The sequence below is a fragment of the Saccostrea cucullata genome, unplaced genomic scaffold, assembly GCF_032062105.1.
Source record: "Saccostrea cucullata isolate Sc308-1 unplaced genomic scaffold, CSIRO_AGI_Scuc_v1 ctg4185, whole genome shotgun sequence".
NCBI lineage: Eukaryota > Metazoa > Mollusca > Bivalvia > Ostreida > Ostreidae > Saccostrea > Saccostrea cuccullata.
In genome coordinates, this window is record NW_026939466.1 from 50,137 (window position 1) to 71,972 (window position 21,836).

At 34.4% G+C, this 21,836-nt stretch overlaps 3 protein-coding genes across 3 annotated transcripts; all 3 read right to left on the minus strand.

Moving 5' to 3' along the window:
- Positions 1–200: 200 nt before the first annotated feature.
- On the minus strand, positions 201–16,718 carry LOC134253068 (nuclear pore complex protein Nup205-like). The gene is made up of 5 exons (XM_062735583.1): positions 16,560–16,718; positions 1,551–1,663; positions 1,302–1,364; positions 848–958; positions 201–382 (listed from the first exon to the last, which is right to left on the minus strand). The coding sequence occupies exons 1-5, from the start codon at positions 16,702–16,704 to the stop codon at positions 233–235; spliced, it is 582 nt and encodes a 193-aa protein (XP_062591567.1). The 5' UTR covers positions 16,705–16,718; the 3' UTR covers positions 201–232.
- On the minus strand, positions 10,210–14,706 carry LOC134253069 (rho guanine nucleotide exchange factor 3-like). Its single transcript, XM_062735584.1, has 6 exons — positions 14,575–14,706; positions 13,514–13,610; positions 13,284–13,360; positions 12,758–12,914; positions 10,680–10,738; positions 10,210–10,269 (listed from the first exon to the last, which is right to left on the minus strand). The coding sequence occupies exons 1-6, from the start codon at positions 14,704–14,706 to the stop codon at positions 10,210–10,212; spliced, it is 582 nt and encodes a 193-aa protein (XP_062591568.1).
- Positions 16,719–16,939: 221 nt separating the features above from the next.
- On the minus strand, positions 16,940–20,564 carry LOC134253066 (nuclear pore complex protein Nup205-like). The gene is made up of 6 exons (XM_062735581.1): positions 20,492–20,564; positions 19,297–19,439; positions 18,468–18,639; positions 17,568–17,789; positions 17,342–17,427; positions 16,940–17,184 (listed from the first exon to the last, which is right to left on the minus strand). The coding sequence occupies exons 1-6, from the start codon at positions 20,520–20,522 to the stop codon at positions 16,954–16,956; spliced, it is 885 nt and encodes a 294-aa protein (XP_062591565.1). The 5' UTR covers positions 20,523–20,564; the 3' UTR covers positions 16,940–16,953.
- Between the last annotated feature and the right edge of the window lie 1,272 nt (positions 20,565–21,836).

The window sequence follows — 21,836 nt, forward strand, 5'->3', positions numbered from 1 at the left end:
GAGCTCATCAGGCCGCCTAGCAGACGACGACAGCGTCTCCTTTGGGCTCTTTTTCTCCATTACAGCACAAACTTTGGTAATTCAGCGGTTATCCTGCCCAATTTTATTTGCTGGTGATGCAGCAGTCAAAATTTTCTCCTGGAATTCAGTTTTCCAATAAGTTCTGGCAGAATAGCAGCTTTGAAATTCCTCTCCTTATTTCTAATACAGTCTTCATACAGAGTGGTGTCCCTTACCAGTCTTTTGACAGACAAGTCTTCAGTAGTCCCAACAACAAGCAAGTCAAAGAGTTCTCTCCCGCTAAGTCCTGTTTCAACAGCTCTAAACAGTACTCTACAGACAGCCTCAGACCCAGGGGGTCAGTCCTGTATAAATCTCCAATCTGAAAATACATGGTAGGATTTTATGTCATTATCACAACACAGATCATTTATATAGATAATGGCTTCAAGATGATTTCCACAAGAAATCTAAGATAAAATTTTTATATTAACAGATTAATCAATTTTGAATTTAAATTTCAAAGGAATTGCCTCATAATCTACTGTATACAGAGAAATTTTCGGCCCCTTTTTTGCCACTTTTGCCCAATTTAAAACGGGGCAAATTAAAAGAACACAGTATAATTTCTTAGATAAAACTGTGGCTGGGCAAAATTAAAACAGGGCAAAATTGTTTGCAGGTGAAAAGGGGCGAAAATTTCACGGGGGTGAAAATATCCCTGCATACAGTATTTCTTGTAGAAACAATTATTATACACCTAAGCATGGGTTATCTCTCTTGTAAAAGGGTCAGTAAACCTTAATAATGTTGACACAAGTATTAAACACTTGTGACTATTATGTACCAGTCTCAGTAAGTACTGGAAGCCATGACTGGGTGACGTGGGAGGTTCTAGGGAACTCTGGGACGCCGCGATTCTCGCCGCTTCATCTCCTCTTGTACGCAGCTCTTTCACCTGTCAATCATACAGAATAAAATTTCTTGCACAAACTTTTAAACAATGTATAGTTCTATCACTTCATAAAAAGTTTTAACAAATTTCTTTCTTTTTTTTTTTTTACAAGAGGACTATTTTTCTGAAATATTTTATTTTTATCAATATTCATTTCAAAATTTACAAAGAACATTTTTCCACCGACCATCAGCCCATAATTGATAAATTATACATATGCTTTATTTTTATTGCTTCATTTCTGAAATATTGTAATATTTTTATTTCAGATAAAAATAGCCATGCAAAAATGGCATCTTTTTGTGATTAAATGCATAAACAATTCATTTTGGTGTCAAACAAGTACCTTTAGTGGCATATGAAAAATGAAGTCTGTAACCAGCCCGTGGACTTTCTTTAGATAATATTCCTACAAAACAAAAAAGTATGCTGGTTTATCATAACATGAATAATACACTATACTTCTAACCCTGTTATTAAGAATCCATTCTGAAGAGTCAAAATAATGATTTGTCAAACATCTTTTTTGATTCATTGCTAAAATTAAAATGTGTAAATTTTGATGAAATCTCTGAATATACACCAAATGCCCTACCTCTTTATGGAAATCATGTACGGCTACAACAGCCAGTCGCAGGAAGTGGAACACGTTAGCTTCCAGGGCCTCGTTAATGACAACCTCATCCTCTTCACAAATTCCGTTCACTCCTAGAAATCAAGGAATATGAATCAGGAGTGGGTCATCTTAGATATCAGTAAAGTCCAAAATAAGTTTTCATTTTCTGCATATCTTAAAGCACTTACGACTATCTTGCCATATTAAATTGATTCACAATACTGTAGATTCCTAAATATATGCATGGAATTAATTATCACGTAATTTCGCCAGAAGCACCATATGTGAAATTTAATTACTCGCCTTTATATCTATGTAAAAATCTATGTTAAAAGTATTGATCCAACGTCCATTCGCGTATTCACATTCTTGCGATTTGCTGTTGAAGAGTCCATTCGCGATAAAAAGTTCTCGCGAAAAATAAAGAACCTACAGTATACAGTCAGGGGTGTGATTGAAATCCATCATTTTTAAAAATGATGATTTTCAGTCATTAAATTGATTTTTAATAATGATGGAAATTCATCATTTTTTAGTAAAATGATGAAAAACAGTCATTTCTATTTTGAAATTTATTTTAGAAATAGAGTTATCTCTGATATTAAAAATGACTGTTTTTCATCATTTTTTATCAAATTGTTAGGTCTGGGCGCACTTAATTATCTCATTAGTTTTACAGGGCGCACTAAATTAATTTGGTTTCAATTACTTGTCAAGATGTTTCTCTACACAAGGGTCTATGGCAGGATAGTGTACTATATCTAATTACTGTAGTAAATGGGATGGGAAAATTGACTTGAGAATGGAAATATGATGAAAAGACGTCATATTTACAACAAGAGGCCCATGGGCCTTATAGGTCACCTGAGCATTATGCAACAACTTTCCAGCGATTTAATTTGATTAATGTTTTAAGCAAGATGCTATGGCATTCACAATCTTGAAAGAAGCACCATTTGATCATCATAACAATACACTTATCAGTTAAGCGAAGTTGAACCGGATGCCCTGGGCAAACGACAGGCTACGCATGCGCGAGAATGCTAGAGAGTTCCACTCGGAGTTCCTCGGATGACTTGTACCTCGCCAATCTCCCATGCAGAGTTGTCATTCGTTCCTCTCTCAGACACCTCTGCAATGGGCTCACGTCAAGATTTTTGACATAACGTATAAAACTTGATATTTGAAGAATTGTTTCAATTCAAATCAATAGTTCTAGATTGATTTAGTAAATATCTATCTCAAAGCTCAGACATAAGCATAGAAAATGATTTGTAATGAATTAAAACAAACGCACTATTTCTCGTGTTTAACACTGTGTATACGCGAGCCAACGACAGAGGTGAATGTATGAGCCGATGGTAGAGAGTGGTACCTCGCACATAATGAATGGAGCGGAGCGGAGTCAGCTGAGGATTGCCGATTGAGAGAGTTCGCACCTTAGGTAGCTTGCCCGTAGAATAATTCGCCCTATTCAAATTAAAATATGCCGTTCATTGCAATTGGCAAATCGCGCTTTTAAATCTGCACATCGCATTTACATATTCATTGGTAGATCCGATTTCCTCTCTTTTACATAAACTTTTACACTAAACATTGATTCTATGGTACAAACATTTTAGAAGTTATAGTATATATTACATGTATCTTAACAACTTGAATGAGAAACGTCACTCAACGAACAGAGATACATGTAGCTTTTAGAGCAAGTTTTCACCGTCATTAGTTTTGTGCATCAAGATTCACAAAATCATTTAATATTTCAGCAATCTAATTATTGTTTGATAAAGGTATGTAGCAAGGGCTTTTAATGTGTGTGTGTGTGTGTGTGTGTGTTTGGGGGTGGGGTTGAGGGCTTCGACAAAATAAAAAGCAATTCTGCGTTGTACAGAGGTGTGCTACACGTGAACCATCAGATCACCATTATTCCCATGATATATTTCTTCCGTATAAATCCAGAACAGGTGTCAAGTCCCAGCCAGTATGTGTTACAATTGTCAAAATAACCCGATTTTCAAAACATGTTAAAACTGACAAAAATAAAGAGCGCTAATCGGAGATAAAATTTCACATTTGCGCTTTGAGACTACGATTAGTTATAAGTGGCAGACAATTTTAGAATTAGTGAACAAACCTAACATGAATATTCCTAACACCTAGAAATTTTCTTCATTGAATTTCAGTTAGAAAAAACAGGCATACGGTCCACGTATTGCAGTCCTTTTTTAAAGGACAGCAACTTGGTTTGTTTACTTAATACCCATAGGCAGGGTGGGGGAGCAAAAAATGCATTTCAAGTAATCAGTAATATTCAGCAATAATCAGTTATGCCCCTTTCACACATGAACCCCTGACCCTTAGGCCTAGATCCACTCATTGCACAATTTTTGAAAAGGCACCCTTGCTTCTCAAACAATTCATCCAGTTTCAGTATATAAGTACATCCCCCCTATGGTACCCCTGACCCTGTGGCCTTGAAATTCACAATTCTAGAAGATCAGGGTGCTTGCTCATCATAACTACATAGGTAGTTCATCTGCTTAATACTCAAGAGCAGAGAAGAAAATTTTCAAAGATTTAATGTATTTTCACTATATAATCAATAAAGCCCCACCCTATCACTAGAACCCCTGACCCCAGGGCCATAAAATCAAAATTTTGGAAGAGGTATTCTTGCTCATCATAACTATGTACTTAGTTCATTTAATTCCTAGGAGCAGAAAAGAAATTTTTTCGAAGAATTCATGTACATGTATTTCCATTATATGATCAATAGAGCCCCACCTTAACACTCGAACCCCTGACCCTGGGACCATAAATTTCACATTTTTGGTAGAGGCACTCTTGCACATCATAACCATGCACTTAGTTAGTTTATTTAACACCCAGGAGCAGAGAAGAAGATTTTCAAAGAAATAATGCATTTTCACTATATTCTTATTTAGCCCCACCCTAGCACTAGAACCCCTGTTACCAGGGCCATAAATTTCACAATTTTGGTAGAGGCACTCTTGCTCATCATAACTATGCACTTAGTTAGTTTATTTAACACCCAGGAGCAGAGAAGAAGATTTTCAAAGAATTCATGAATTTTCACTATATAATCTAGAGAGCCCCGCCCTAACACTAGAACCCCTGACCCCGGGGCCATAAAATTCACAATTTTGGTAGAGGCCCTCTTGCTCATCATAACTTTGCACTTAGTTAGTTTATTTAATACCCAGGAGCAGAGAAGAAGATTTTCAAAGAAATAATGCATTTTCACTATATACTTAGTTGCCCCCCCCCCCCCAAGCACTAGAACCCAATACCCAGGGGCCATAAATTTCACAATTTGGTAGAGGCACTCTTGCTCATCATAACTATGCACTTAGTTAGTTTATTTAATACTCAGGAGCAGAGAAGAAGATTTTCAAAGAATTCATGAATTTTCACTATATAATCTTTAGAGCCCCGCCCTAACACTAGAACCCCTGACCCTGGGGCCATAAAATTCACAATTTTGGTAGAGGTACTCTTGCTCATCATAACTATGCACTTAGTTAGTTTATTTAATACCCAGGAGCAGAGAAGAAGATTTTCAAAGAAATAATGCATTTTCACTTTATAATTTATATGAGCCCCCCACCCTAACACTAGAACCCCTGACCCCGGGGCCATAAATTTCACATTTTTGGTAGAGGCACTCTTGCTCATCATAACTATGCACTTAGTTAGTTTATTTAATACTCAGGAGCAGAGAAGAAGATTTTCAAAGAATTCATGAATTTTCACTATATGATCTATAGAGCCCCGCCCTAACACTAGAACCCCTGACCCCGGGGCCATAAAATTCACAATTTTGGTAGAGGCACTCTTGCTCATCATAACTTTGCACTTAGTTAGTTTATTTAATACCCAGGAGCAGAGAAGAAGATTTTCAAAGAAATAATGCATTTTCACTTGTATATGATCTATAGAGCCCAGCCTTAACACTAGAACCCCTGACCCTGGGGCCATAAAATTCACAATTTTGGTAGTGGCTCTCTTGCTCATCATAACTTTGCACTTAGTTAGTTTATTTAATACCCAGGAGCAGAGAAGAAGATTTTCAAAGAAATAATACATTTTCACTATATACTTATTTAGCCCCACCCTAGCACTAGAACCCCTGACCCCGGGGCCATAAATTTCACAATTTTGGTAGAGGACTCAATGCTGATTACAATCATGCAAACAGTTTAACTGCTTGATGTCCAGGAGTAAAGAAGAAGATTTTTAAAGATTGCATTAATTTTAGTAGTTTTTGCCCCACCCCCCAGGCCCCAGGGGGGCAGGGACCATGAAATTCACAATTTTTGTTCCCCTTCACCCATAGATGCTTTGTGCCAAATTTGGTTGAAATTGGTTCAGTGGTTGCAGAGAAGAAGCTGAAAATGTTCAAATGTTAACGGATGACGCACGACGACGGACGAAAACAGATAGCAATAGGTCACCTGAGTTTACTCAGGTGACCTAAAAATCAGAAAATTGTGTACATTATATACTTAGAAAAAATGACCATTATCCATCATTTTCAAAAATGACTGATTTCAGTACCACCCCTGACTGGTATATGTCAGAAAAATAAAAGGAAGAGAAATTAGTAGCAGTTGGGACGTGAAACTTTAAAACAACATCAAATAGAATAACGATCCTTGATTAAGTCAATTTTTGTGGCAATATTACAATAAGACTACAACTCTTGGAGAAGCTATTCATAAAATTTTAAAGATTTTTTAATTTTCATTACCATGGTAACATAATTCATCAAAATAAAAAAAAACAATATACGAAATTATGTATGTGTAGTCTACCTGTGTGCCAAGTTATATTGAAATCTGACCAAAACTATAGAAAGAGTAGCATTTTGAAAATATTTCAAAAAAATTTCTATTTTTAGTAACCATGGAAACACAGTTCATCGAAATCAGAAATTGATACACAGAATTATGTATCTTAGTGTAGTTTACCTGTGTGCCAAGTTATATCAAAACCAGGTTAAAACATAGGTAATCAGAGATTACAGAGCTCACCTCAACGAATGTTGTCTATAAGTAAGGCAAAGTCAAACAATTAACCAGCAAAAAGTGTACATTCCAAAAATGAAAATATTTACCCGGTAAGCAATTTTGATCTGATACTTTGAAATAGACCAACATAAAAAATTTAAACTAGTTCTTCTTCATGAAAATGTAATCAAAATCCAGCATCTGAAGCAAAGAATGAGTGCACTTAAGCTATGAGAGTTGGATCCCGATGTTTTGCGCAAAATAAAATTCCAAAATTCATTCAATTTATGTTTTATAGGTATTAAACAATATCTTAAGAGCAGGTTTTGGTATATTATATTACATGAAAGTATCAAATAATGCAGAGCGAAACTAGCTTTTGAGACGGGTGTCTAACAGTTTTGTCTCATTTCTATTGTTATTCGTATGCATACCAGTTTTCAACGACTTTGTTTACATCGAGCCGCAACTTGGCCATTTTTCTTATTTGCACAGAATATGTATTTTAACTTGAACTTATACATATCCAAAGGACAATGTTGGCCAAGTTGCGGCTCATATCTAATTTTCAAAAAAATGTCCCCAAACTAGGGTCGAGATTGCTAGTAAATTATCCGGTCACTGAGCAACAACGATTGATATTATAATCACCTTTCTCACGTGACCTTCTACTGTTCGATACGCTAACGCTTTCATTGAAAATTTCATTGTGTTTGTCTCTGTTGTGACATTATCTTTCGTACTTCCAACTTCAAACTATGGTAGTTTTTTGCGCAAATTTTAATAGGGTTTGAATATAATGTGTCTCTTATTTACATGTAACATTATGCTTTTCATTAGGGGTGTTTTGAAAGAATTCTGGTATTGACAGTGTCATAAGTAAGTACATGTATAGGCTTACGTCGCCTTTGTATAACGGTCTGCCGAGCGAGATATCTATCCCATCCCTTAACATTAGAATCATTTAAGGGGGGACCTATGTCGTTCTACGTCAAAGCAGCGTTATGTGACGTCACAATAGCGACGTTTGTTTTTTCCCGCTGACTTTTGCAACTGTGATTATAGACATAACATTGTTATTAATCAATAACGTACACAGTTTACAAAAGGAATTTTTTTTTCATTATAACATTTTTATTTGATTTATGGAGTTTGTTAATATTAGAATTCTCTTCCTTTGGTTGATAATTCATAGCAATTTCAGTTGTGAAGAAATATCTCCATGATATGCTGATATAAAAATGCAAAAATTATAAGATAGATTTCAGCAAAGACAGCGGCTTTATATTAATCAGGGAAATATGTTTAATTTTATGATTACCGTTAATTGTATTTTCTGGATAAAACTAAAAAAAATTAAGAAATGTACTTGTACCTATAGTTTATTGATTTATAGTGTATGTAGATTTTATTGTATTATGTCAATCCTAGGTTCTATTAGGTGTTGGTTGTTGACGGGGAAAGGGGGGGGCAGAATGATTAGAATGAAGGAGAAAAGAGTTTATCTGTTTAAATTATTTCTTATCAAAACAAAATACTCGTTTTTTGCAAAATAGATTTATATTCAGATGTTTGTCAGTGCTAACTTACCTTTTTTTAGTGCAGAAAGGTCAATGTTTATGACAGAAGAGAACGAAAATAAAATAAAACGTCATATTTCTCGTTTATTATATCATAAAGGTATACTTTTTTCTTTGTTAAATTAAAGAGAGGGGTGACTTCTTTCAAAAAATATTAATTACAACAATTTCACACAAAGACTTTTTAAGATATTACCTGTTATGCATGTCTGAATTGTAAAAAATGCGACAAGAAAAACGGGGTGATACTTACATTGTGCTCTTTTATAATTTTTCATGCAAGATGAATTACGATGAATTTGCCTTCATTTTAAAGATACAAGTCATATAAATTAAATACATGTTGATTTCGACTGTGATTTGACATTTTTGGTTCTTTTTAGCGCATATTTGGAGTAAAACAAGAATGTCTGAAATTAATCTATTTTTAGCATTTCACATTGTTTTTGCACGTGCTCCTGTGTAAAAATAAGCACATAAAGGTATTGTTTTCAATACCTAAAAATTAAAAGCAAGTGGTCAGGGAAGAAATGTCAAAGTTTTGAAAATTTCACACAAAGACTTTTCGGACATAGGTCCCCCCTTAATAATTGTGCTCCATAAAATCAACACGATTTCTCTCTCTTTCTCTCTTCTCCGATTCAATTTGTAGTGCGAAAAAAGTCATATGTGCTAATGTTTACATTCCATAACCATGCGGTTTAAATGTCTCCGCCTATTTGTGAATACCTTATATTCGAAAGTGGTCCCGTCCAAATTTCCGGAATTTAAGGCTTTTACATGTTCTTTTTAATTACATTTTCTGTAATTATAGAAATATGTTTGACAAAAAAATTTAGAAATAAATATCAAAAGCATATACTTGCACATTAATCATAGATTAATTTAGTGATATATTGTAATGTTAAGCTTAAAATGGGTAGCCGAAAAGGTTCCAAATGACGTACTTAAGTGCACTCATTCTTTGAGAATTTTCAACTCTTGATTGATTGATTGATTGTTTACTGTTTAACGTCCCTCTCCAGAATATTTCACTGATATGGAGACGTCACCATTGCCGGTGAAGGGCTGCAAATTTGGGCCTATGCTCGGCACTCAGGGCCATTGAGCAGGGAGGGATCTTTATCGTGCCACACCTGCTGTGACACGGGGCCTCGGTTTATACGGTCTCATCCGAAGGACCGCCCCATTTAGTCGCCTTTTACGACAAGCAAGGGGGTACTGAGGACCTATTCTAACCCGGATCCCCACGGGATTTCAACTCTTGATGAAAACTTTAACCTGTTCACTCAACTGGAAAATGTAGGTCAGATTCAGCATCTGAAGCAAGCCCGGTAGTATGCATCCTTAGATGTATCATGCAAGCAAGTTTTGTCAACATAAGGCTCATAGTTACTTGGAAATGAAACCTGCACCAAAAACTTTAACCTGTTCACTCAACCGGAAAATGTAGGTCAGATTCAGCATCCGAAGCAAGCCCGGTAGTGTGCATCCTTAGATGTATCTAATCATCCATGCAAGTTTGGTCAACATAGGGCTTATAGTTACTTGGAAATGAAACCTGCACTAAAAACTTTAACCTGTTCACTCAACCGGAAAATGTAGGTCAGATTCAGCATCCGAAGCAAGCCCGGTAGTATCCATCCTTAGATGTATCATCCATGCAAATTTGGTAAACATAGGGCTTATAGTTACTTGGAAATGAAACCTGCACCAAAAACTTTAACCTGTTCACTCAACCGGAAAATGTAGGTCAGATTCAGCATCTGAAGCAAGCCCGGTAGTATGCATCATTAGATGCAAGTTTGGTCAACATAGGGATTATATTATGTGAAATATGAAAGCCATAGTTCTACCAACTCAAAAGCTAAGGGCAAGGTTAATGTTTTTGCAGACAGACAGACAGACAGAAGGACAGAGCAAAAATTATGTACCCCCAAATCTTCAATTACGAAGAATAAAAATATATACCAATTCAGATATCCATTCCTTTGTTTGTATAATCTGTCCTTAAATGTAATTTCTTTTTTAAGTTTTATATCTTACCGATTCTTGTAGATATTCTTTATCCTCGTCTGTGTCACAAGTCTGTTAATTTGATTAAAACATGAAGACATTAATCACTTAATACAGAAGATATTTTCAGTGAACAAATTACTACAGTACAGGAGTCATGATTTGAACAAATCTGAACCAACACTACCATGAGGATGCTTCCATATACAGCAAAACTCGGTTATAATGAAGTCACTGGGACCGATAAAATCACTTCGCTATATCCGTAATTCGTTATAACCATATAAGAAATCCATTAAATCTATATAGTGGGGGATCCAAGATGACTTCGCTATATCCGTAAATTCGCAATATCCGTGTTCGTACTAACCGAGTTTTGCTGTATATCAATATGACCAATCTTGGTTCTGCTGTTCTCTATGAGTTGCTGCAGCATTTGTTTAATATTCAAGATTTTACTGGATTAAAATGTAAACACTTACATATTTATGAATGGCTTTCAGCAATAAAGGATATTTCATAAACTTCCCTCTGGCACCATCTGAAATGTTAAGCAGTGTACGTACTTTTCAATAAGTTAACATATAAAGATAAGAGAGCTTTAACAGAAGTTTTATTTTCAATTTTCTGACAAATTGCCTCTTCAGAAAATTTTTAAATGAGCTAACTTTATATTTGTTTTTCTTTCCAAATCTTCCCTAAGAAAGGAAAACTGAGACCTTTTATTCTATACGTAACTGTGCATAATTTAATTTTGCTGTTAAATTACGCAATCACGTGACATTCTGATCCAACTTTTTGGATCACTGCACGGTTGTTTTCTGCATATCACCACACTCTGTAACTGATGACGTATTTTAAAGTACAGTATATGAGACATTTTCTCTTGCTTAGTAAAATGTTCCTTGAAAAAATGCTTTGTTTAATGGATTTAAGATAAACATGTAAATTACTCAGAGAAATTTAGAAAATTTCTAATATTTCATTTGCTAATTGTAGAGGGCCTTAAGAGGGCAGGGATTAATCTAGGGCGTATTTACTACCGATATTGGGTGTTTTTCCCCTAGAGAAAATTTCCCCTGAAGATCTAATTTTCCCCTTTTGATGAGTAAAATATTCCCCTTACAATAATGAAAACCTCAAATATTTTTTTTTCCTTCATAAAAACGGAAAATTTAAAGTAAAATTTTCATTACATGAGAAATATGGTTTTAATTTGCTACTTCATACACTTTAAATGGTCATAGAAATGCTGAAATTCAATTAGCCCCAACGCAGGGCTTGCCCTGCACTAGCTCAAGTGGTTCCCATACCTCGGCTGATTTTCCCAATTTCTCCAGAAAGGGTAGTTTCCCCAAAAACCTAGATTAATCCCTGGAGGGGTAGATAATAAATTTATCTATATAACAGTTGATCTGAAAAGTTGTATCATGTCTCACTGACAGGCAGAGATAATCAGATCAAACAATAAGTGATCTGTACCTGTTAACTTGACATGATATTAGGGCTGTCAGGGGTACCCGAAATGACCCAGAACCGCGGAACATTTAATTCGGGTCAGGTACGGTTTCCATTTTTCCAAAATTCGGTTCGGTTCCCAACTTCCCATTTGTATAGTAGAGTAGGTTTTACCATAAAAATGGCGTCAAAAACGAGAGATTTGTTAGTTCACTGCCATTATAAGGTGATTTAAATAATTTAGTACAATTGTTTTCTACTCAGGAAACTACTTTAAACTAGTTACAATGTTTCTATTTCTAAGATTAAATGAAAATTTTCTCTTTGTTGTTGAAAATAATACAAATCATGAGCTTTTATGCCATTACCTACCCGAACCGAAAAACCCAAAACCGAACCTAAAAAATTCAGAACCGACCCGACCCGAAAAATTTTGGAACCGTGACAGCCCTACATGATATGACTGTCTGGATCAAGTTACTGTTATAATATTTAATATAAATTTACTAATATCAAAAAGTTCCATAAAAAATACTTTCTTTAATGGAAAAAATTATATAATTATCACATTTTTTTCTGTAATTATATTTTGCCAATTGAAAAGGGTATAAAATAAATACATCTTCTTTAATGGATAAAGTTACATAATATCTAATCTTTATTCCTTTTCATATTTTGCTTTTTGAAAGGGTATAAAATTAATATATCAGAGTAATTTGATTTTAAAACCCACATCACATCTCTTAATAAGTCAGAGATAATCAGACTATACTCAATGCTTCATATCTCATTTGATCTGATAATTCTCATCTGTCAACTCGATGTGATTTGACTCTTTGGATCAAGTTACTGTTACCAGTACATGTATGGAAATAAAATGTTGATTAGAATTACAGGTACTTAGATCTCCTTCACCCATTCTGTAGCAAGTTTGGTTGAAATAGGTTCAGTGGTTATGGAGACTGCTAAAACAATGATGAAAAACACAACAGAAAAACTTCAATAAGAAGGGCTAAACTGTGCCTCTGGCTCCTGTGAACTACTTTTATAATATTTTTTTTCAATTTTCGGATCCTGATCAGAAACATTTATAGAATATTACCTAACATAGTCCACAGGTCAAGTTTGCGACTGAAAGGAGAATCCTGGCACCTCTGTAGGAAATCATCTACCACTGGGTCATTCTTCTTCTCATCCAACATAGCCTTCCCAAACACCTGGTTGGCACAGAATGGAACATACTCTTTCAGTTTCTGTACCTGTACAGAAAAAGAGAAGTTCTAATCAAAGAGGTTCACTCCTCCACTTTTGAGCAGATTTCTGTCTTACCTATACTTAAAAAATTCTACATTGTTCTGTAAACACAAGAGAATTTACAAGTCTAAGAAAAACAAATTAATCATAAAATAAAAGTAAATCAAAATACATTTACCAAAGTGTAAATGAGGAAGAAAGGAATACTTGATAGACTTGAGCTTTTCAAATTTTGTGCAAGATTACCTCTGCTTTTACTTCTGTTTCCCTTTGATTGGTTCAAAATTCCATCTATCGATTATTGTAGGATCTTTTGTATAAATACACACCACAATATTTTTTGTGGTACAGTAGCCACATGATAATAATCTTACCCACTCCACCAGGAGAGCTCCCACATCTCGGGTCGTGCCATCTGGTAGTCTCTGGTTCTGTAAACCACACGCAAGCTCTGAAGATAAAAGTAAACAACGGATCTAAATTTAACAACTTCTGGCCCACAACATAAACTTCCTGCCAGTAAAATTTTTACCAGTAGTATCCAGCACAACTTAAGTCCTAGGGTAGAAATGAAAGGTATCATTTTTTTAAATCAATCTCTTACCTTCATGAATAGGAATAAGCATGTCAATGGGACCAAATATCTGGCTTAGTTCCCAAGCTGTCATTAGTTGTAACTTCTCCATAGAATCACGATATGTCTATAAAAAAAATTTGATACCATATTTCAAAATACATGTATCAATACTTGTAGCAATGACCTACAAGCCCTTGCTGGCATTCTTTTTGAATATTTGAAGGACATCTGCAGTAGTATTCCATTGTACATGTGAAGCACTATAATATAGTTCTTATATAATTCCATTATACATAGGATCCAGACTTGCATCACAGAATATGATCCATACTACATGTACCAGGTACTACGAACTCAAGTCATACATTTTTCAAGTAATTCATAGCAATCTGTTTAAAAATTAATTAAAACAAGAAATCTGTGAGCCAATACTCACTAGGAATACCCCGCTCTGATGTGAATATACACTATCATGTTAATATACACAAGTTCAGTTACAGGCAGATGTACAGACAAATAAGAAGTTGACATCAGATTCACATAAAAATAAATCCAACCATATGGCATGCCTCAACTAAGGAAGTGCTAGAATTTGAAGTATCTCCGATGAGTAGTTGCTGAGAAAACTCTGACCAAAATTTGTTATGTATAAAACGGAAAGACGCATATATAAACAGGAAATTGATGTCAGATTTAAACAAAAATAAATCCCATCATATGGCATGCCTCAGAGAAGATTGCGTTAAAATTTCAAGCATCTGCGATTAGTTGCTGAGAAAATTGTGACCAAAATTTGTTATGCATAAAAACAAACAGATGCACGGATAAACAGGTAGTTGACATCAGATTTGAGCAAAAATGTATCCCACCATATGGCATGCATCAGAGAAGATTGTGTTAAAATTTCAAGCATCTGCGATGAGTAGTTGCTTAGAAAACTGTGACTGAAATTTGTTACGGACAGACACACAGACAGACAGTCAGACAAACAGACACACAAGGGTATAACAGTATAACAGATAATAAGGAGTAAGAGAGAATTAATTCTGTATCTGTTGATTTATTTCAGCTATTAAGAAACACCTCACCTTTTTAACGATGGTCAAGTCTTCAACCAGATCATTTTCACCTTGATAAAGCTCATATATTGCCTGAAACACAAAGGAATCACTGAACTCAGATGATAAAAGTAGTTTGGCCACAGAACAAGTTATCCCCATTTTTGTAGATCATAATTCTTCTTCATATCTTGTATAAATAAATTGACAATGAATCCTTCTTTCCAGTCTGTGAAACTTACACTGTATTAGGAGTAAAATGATTCACTGAGGTATTTTTTCTTATTGCGATACACGGTACAAATTGAAAATCTCTATTTTCGGTTCGATTCGTTATTTCGGTAGGGATTGTCATTCAGTTGGGTTTGGCATAATGTATAAACATGATTCTCAGAATAATTAGTTAAAAAACGTAAATTTTTGTGGACTTACAGTTTGTAAAATAATTTTTAACAGTTAAACCAATTAAATTGATTTCTTCTACCCATTTTGCACATAAATTATTTGACTGGATTAAGTAAAAGGAAGCATAAAACATGTAAAACAACAGTTGAATTTGTTTCCTTCTATGAAAATGTATTGTATCGAAAATGACCAAACCGAGACCAAATTTTACGATATGTATTGAACCGTGAAGAAAGCGTATCGTTTCACCCCTAGTCAATATAACTAGTATTGTTGTCAAAAATAACAGAACCAGAAGTCTCTGTCGAGACTGTATCTCTACTGGTTTATACTTGAAACAAAGGAAGAGAAAAGTAGCAGTTGGGACTTGAAACTTTAAAACAGCAATAAATAGAAAAATGATCCTTGCCACTCATCAAAATAAAAACCGATGCACAGAATTATGTAACTTAGTATAGTCTACTTGTGTGCCAAATTATATTGTAATCGGACCAAAACTGTAGGAGAAGCATTTTAAAAGAATTTCTCAGAAACTTCTATTTTTAGTTACCATGGCATCACCATTCATTGAAATAAAAAATTGATGCACAGAATTATGTATCTTAGTGTAGTCAACTTGTGTGCCAATTTATATTGAAATCGGATCAAATCTGTAGGAGGAGTTGCATTTTGAAAGAATTTCACAGAAATTTCTATTTTTAGTAACCACGGCAACAGCGTTCATCGAATCAAAAACCTTTGCACAGAATTATATATCTTAGTGTAGTCGACTTGTGTGCCAAATTATATTGAAATCGGACCAAAACTGTAGGAGGAGTAGCATTTTGAAAGAATTTCACAGAAATTTCTATTTTTAGTAACCACCGCAACAGCGTTTATCAAAATCAAAAACCGATGCACAGAATTATGTATCTTAGTATAGTCTACTTGTGTGCCAAGTTCTATTGAAATCGGACCAAAACTGTAGGAAGAGTAGCATTTCGAAAGAATTTCACAGAAATTTCTATTTTTAGTAACCACGGCAACACCGTTCATCGAAATCAAAAACCGATGCACAGAATTATGTATCTTAGTGTAGTCAACTTGTGTGCCAAGTTATATTGAAATCGGACCAAAACTGTAGGAGGAGTAGCATTTGGAAAAATTGTTTACAGACAGACAGACGGACAGACAGACAGACGGACGGACGACGGACGCATTACTATCGCATAAGCTCTTCTGGTCTCTGACCAGTAGAGCTAAAAATAAAGAACCTACAGTATATGACAGTTAGATCATAGTCTCAAAGATAAATGCCATTTAAAATGTATCAATTATATGCTTATATTAACCAAATCAAAACACAGGTGTCCTAACAATTCTTAGCAGTGCTCTTTGTCTCTTTTTCAAAATCAATCTGGAATTTTTAAATTGAGACTTGAGTCACACAGCTGTCCAAATAAATCTTCTTCCAGCTTTTTATACAAATAAGTTGGAAGAAGATTTATTTGGACAGCTGATCCTAGGAAGGGGAGGGGTTCATCTTTTAATAAGACTTGATATTATACCTATTGTTTGATATTTTACCTGTGAAATTTTTGTGTGACCTTCAATAAGATTAGATATTTTACCTGTGGGGGTCTGGTACTGATTGAGTTGTCTGAGGGTCACCCCCCAGGCTAGTAGAACCACGCCCTTCAGTCCGGGGTTAGCCCAGGCTCGCGTCGACGTGAGATCCTGGTGTATGTCCGGTATGTAGGTCGAGTCGGTCATCATTGGAAGACGTTGCAGGACCTATGTAAATAAATTTTCTGGTTTTTTGTTCATTCATAAAATGATACATGTATCTCTTTTTTTTTTCAGAAAATAGATACTGTTTCTGAAAGCTTTACATATCTAGTAGGAAAAAGAGAAATTGATTTTTTTTTAATTTTGCAGATCAATAGAGTACATATCTTTTTTAAAAAGTACATTTAAAAGTATGAATACCTTTGGTTCATTAAGTGATACAAATCTTATCAAAGACTAACCTCTTCCATCTTCATGTTCCAACAGACTGACATCAAAACAGTACAGGAGGGCCATTAACAGACACAGACTCACAGGGTCCAGGGTGCCATCTGCAGCCAGAGAGTTGTCTGCCCTTAGGTGCTGAATCAGCCTCAAGGTGTCATCTTTCTCCAGGGGCTGTTGTGTGGCCAGACAGAAGAGGCAGTCAGCTAAGATGATCTGGATCTCTCTGTACAAGTCAGACACCTGGAAAACAAGAAAAGGAAAAATGCACATTGGCAGTTGAAATGATTGTCAAGGATTGATAACACTGTAATTAATCTCCGATCATCACAAATGCTACAAGCAGAATTAAGATGGATCAAGATATTTCAATTTCAGGTATACAGAGAAAAACACAAACCTGTTTCTTGTGTTTTGGTGGACCAATGGCCCTGTCTCTTTGTAGTCTGTCCATTTCTTTTGTTAGGTCCATATTGTCTAATTGATCTGCAAGAACAATTTGTTTTGACTACATTCTTACTGATGACTTGGAATAACTTAAATACATTAATACTGAAATATTGTGATTCAATATCAAACCCACTAACGTCTGGAATATCAGGTTAAAATTTTGATACACAGGTTACCTAGTATGGTGTTAATAAGACGATCTTTCTGAATCAGCTGATCTGTGTATTGGTTCACCATGCTGGAAAGGTCAGGGGTCAACTCCATGGTCCACATTCTCCCCTCCCTTGACTGGAGAAGGGTACGAAGGGAGTTAACCAGACTTTTCTGTCCGTCATAGTACAACAGTACCGCCACCAGGCCTCTGGTCAACCCAGGGAACTCAGCCTGCTGTCTCTCACCTGTACAAAGGGCAAAAGTCACCTGTGATTACAGTCCATTTTACCTATTCAGGTGTTTTAACTATATCACGTGTTTTCTAAGCCACGGTTCATTACTTGTACAATAATGCAATGTGCATACACATCTCTAACACTAAATGTACATACTACCTACACCTATGTCAAAGATTTTCAGTATCTTCTGTCACTTATTTATACAAACTTCATACTATTTACTTTTTATTGACTGTTTAGAAATGTATATATATTTGTCTTTATTTGTTTGGTTGCCTTCACCTAACCAATGGCTAAAATATGGCACTACTAAACTTTTTATAATCTCTACAAAAGAGCTATTTCTTTTTCCATTCCACAAATGAGATTTTGCTAAAAAAAAATATCATTTTATAGCTCGCCTTCACTTACACTTCATTTTTAAAACAAAGCAAAAGATGAGCCCAACATTTTAAACACATACTCTTAAGTATAAACTTAAAATCCACCATAATCCAGTCCTCACGAACTGGTTCCAGAGCCATAAAACTTAGGAGGAGCTTACTTTTGATCTCAGTCTCACTTTTACATAAAGAATCGAATGTATGGTGGAAAAGTGAGACTGAGATAAAAAATGAGCTCGTCTAAGTTTTATGGCCCTGAAGTCTGGTCTTCTTAATCTAAATGACATATTAGTGATCTTACCTGCCATTAGGAGTTCTACGGCTGCGATTTCACTCATATCAAACAGGTCACTGAGTATCAGGGCTTCCTCTATAAACTGCTGGGAGAAGGTCTGTTTTGTCTGGTCCCCCATGACTGGTAGCCCCTCCTTCGTGGAGTTTCGGACCGCTGTCCTGTACATGGCATTCTTGGGCTGTAAAAGAATTTCATGGTCACATTTCAAGATATTCTTTATGATATAATCCTTGTACAGAAGTCAAGTACCGTAATTTTCGGATAATAGGTCGATATTTTTTTCTCAGAACCGCTGGGGTCGCCCAATATACGAATTTGACCTTTCTAAGGCTCAAGTTTACGAAAAATGCATCCATTTTATATGTATTACTCCCAAGAACCTATCATGCAAAGCTATCCTACATTTTCATCTCAATGTTAAGTATATACCCCTCTCATCAATTTATTGATACAAATTATCACACATAATACCTTTTTAATTTCAGTTTACCAATAAATCTCAGAAGTTATTGATATTTTAAAGTATTTCTTATAGCTTTGAATTAAACTTTAATTTTAAAAAGAATGACATTAGTACCCTAACTTTTTCAACAATTATAGTTTCTTTTCAACATTAATTTTTAATTAATGTTTGCCCTTATATTATTTGGGCTAGTTACTTATTACTTGGGGCTAGTAACTTTAAAGCTGCCACCATCCCATGGGCTAGTACTTGATTTTATTTTAATTGCACACCCCTGAACTACAAAAAGAAAATAGATGTGTATACAGAAAATCTTTATAAATTATTTACAGAATTTTTTCAGAAAAAAGTCAGTCAAAAAGTAAAACGTACTGGGTTTTTTAACAAAGCGATGAAATCTGGTTTATGTTTCTTGAGAGCTATTTCTAGGTCGTGAATGGCATCTGGAATTTTTCTGTGTATGGCTGTGTGGACGGTCTGCTCCAGTTCTTTGAATGGGCCCCATAACCTGGCCTCTACAATAGTTGTCAAAATTTGAAAATACAAGCATAACATTATCCTTGATTATGGTAATAGATAGTTTTTAGTAGACCCAAATTAATAAGAGTTAGTTTCTGTTGGCCGCCATTTTGAGGGTTAACCTTGTAACTTTCCCTCTTTGTCCTATCAAATATAAGAGGGTGTAGCAGAAACATTTGGGGACAAATCTTTATGGAATAAAATCTATAAAATAAAGGAGGCTCTAACAAATTTATATTTTGTCAGAAAAAACAATGCTTCGTATCACACAATTGCCAGTATAAAAAGTTTAAGTTAGTTGAATTTAGAAGGAATATGTGCATATTGACCCCTAATATGGAGAATAATGGGAAATAACGCATTAATTGGGGTCTACTGAAAACAATCTATAAACAAATGAAATGTGTGATAAATGCCTAAAAAACTTATAAACTCTATGTAAATTATTCATAACATTAAAAAAAATAACAGACCACGTCATAGGTTATATTGCAGCTTTACATTTAATGTTTTATATTAATACATCTTGCATGTGTGACTGTGTTACAAAGTGAAAGTGGTTGAAATTGAACCGATGTTACATTTTTTCTTTGAATTATGGGTTTTAGAATAATATCAAATTGATTATTTTAAATTTTTTGTATATTTATCAGCTTTTTTTTCTCATACCATTCCAGCGATATATTCCATTATTCCCTTTCATTAGACATAATAAAATATTTTTATGAGTTAATGTGTGCAAGCCTTGAAAATAAAAAGAGCAGCTGGTATCAGAAATGAATTCAACATAAGCTATCGTCTCATCTTTTAATAATGAACGTCATTATTTACATAAATTATGTCGCCGTTTGAAATTTGTTTTGATACTGGAAAAACAAAATTTCACTCTCCATTGGAGGAAATTCTAACTAGAAATAAAATTTGTTAAAACAAACTGGCACCCATACATGATATAAACTAATTGTCAGTTGCCTTTTATGAAACGCATCAAGTATATAAAAATGCAATTTATACACAGATAAATGGTTCAGAGAGAAAATAATTTTACCTGAATTTACCGCCATGCCACCGGCCGCCATATTTAAATATTTGGTCACCGATCCCGATCAAATTGTTTTGGAGATTCAAGGAAATTAGTTCTTAGCAGCCAGTTGACAAATGTCAATCTTTTTCATACCACTTGAAATTCATTCATTCATTCATTTATTTATTTATTTATTTATTTATTTATTTATTTATTTATTTATTTATTTATTTATTTATTTATTAATTTATTTATTTATTTGTTTATTTTTTTAATCTATTTATTTGGCTGTCGTACATGGCATTCCATAGTTTATTTATTTTATTTATTATGTATTTATCATAATTTTTCTTTATATTGATTTAACCCTTTAACTACCAGAGATTTTGCGTTTTTACAGCAAAATTGACTAAAAACTTTCGATTAGAAATTTCGACATTTTCTAATTACTTTTACATAAAGCAACCTACATATTTTCTGAAAGGTTAAATTCTAAACTATTCAATTACGTAGAGTAAAATGACGTCGCGGTTGCCATGGCAACGAATAAGACCCATAATTGCCAAAATTTTCGTTTTTCTCCTTTTATACTTCCCAAAAATACATAAAAAAGTACAAATAATACTCCCACAACAGAGGATTTAGTGATACTATTAAAACAAAGCATATCGTCAATTAGTTAAAAGTTATGCTGGTGAATTTTATTTAAAAGAGAGGGTTTCACAATTAGATAATGTCCGGTATACGTAAGCATGGTAAGGCCTTGTGCCATTACAGTTGCATGATTGTAGTTACCAGTTTTGAAATCGTTTTTCCTCTAACAGTTTTTCGTTGATTTCAATAAAAATTAGTACACATGTAGAGAACACTTACGTGTACACAGTTCTTTATTTTAGTACTTTTATTTCAATAAAAATTGTTGCCATGGTAACAAAAATCAGAATTTTGAAAAGTGGATATCTTAAAAATTGTTACGATTTCAACAAAACATGAAATTTTAATTCAATACCATGCTGCTCACTGAATTACAAATGACGTTACAAAAATTGACATTAATAAAACATTCGTCGAAGGGAGATGAGGAAAAATATTGCTCTAAAGAGTATCTCATTTTTATCAGATGATAATAATAATTTGATGTTATCAGACTCATACCAGAATATATTTGGCTTCAAATACCTGGTTCTTTGCTCTTTGGGGAAAAGGTCACATGTATTGAATTGATTTATTGAAAAATTTTAATGTTTCACTCATAAATAGATGTCCCAATAAACCGACCTTTGACCTTTTCATGGCACTAATGGCCATTGAGTGATTGAGCAGTAAGGGATCTTTATCATGCCAACGCTTTTCGGGACCCAGGTTTTAA

Excerpts from the sequence above, each read along its gene's own strand:
- LOC134253069 (XM_062735584.1), bottom strand. The coding sequence starts at position 14,706 with ATGGGGATAACTTGTTCTGTGGCCAAACTACTTTTATCATCTGAGTTC. Across the intron at positions 13,611-14,574 it reads ACTTGACCATCGTTAAAAAG|ACATATCGTGATTCTATGGA; the intron begins GTGAGGTGTTTC and ends TTTTTTTTATAG. Across the intron at positions 10,739-12,757 it reads TGACCTGTGGACTATGTTAG|ATGGTGCCAGAGGGAAGTTT; the intron begins GTAATATTCTAT and ends TTAACATTTCAG.
- LOC134253068 (XM_062735583.1), bottom strand. The coding sequence starts at position 16,704 with ATGATGACCGACTCGACCTACATACCGGACATACACCAGGATCTCACG. Across the intron at positions 959-1,301 it reads TTTTTCATATGCCACTAAAG|GTGAAAGAGCTGCGTACAAG; the intron begins GTACTTGTTTGA and ends TATGATTGACAG. Across the intron at positions 383-847 it reads TCCAGTACTTACTGAGACTG|ATTGGAGATTTATACAGGAC; the intron begins GTACATAATAGT and ends ATGTATTTTCAG.
- LOC134253066 (XM_062735581.1), bottom strand. The coding sequence starts at position 20,522 with ATGGCGGCCGGTGGCATGGCGGTAAATTCAG. Across the intron at positions 17,428-17,567 it reads TCTTATTAACACCATACTAG|ATCAATTAGACAATATGGAC; the intron begins GTAACCTGTGTA and ends TTGTTCTTGCAG. Across the intron at positions 17,185-17,341 it reads CACCAAAACACAAGAAACAG|GTGTCTGACTTGTACAGAGA; the intron begins GTTTGTGTTTTT and ends CTTGTTTTCCAG.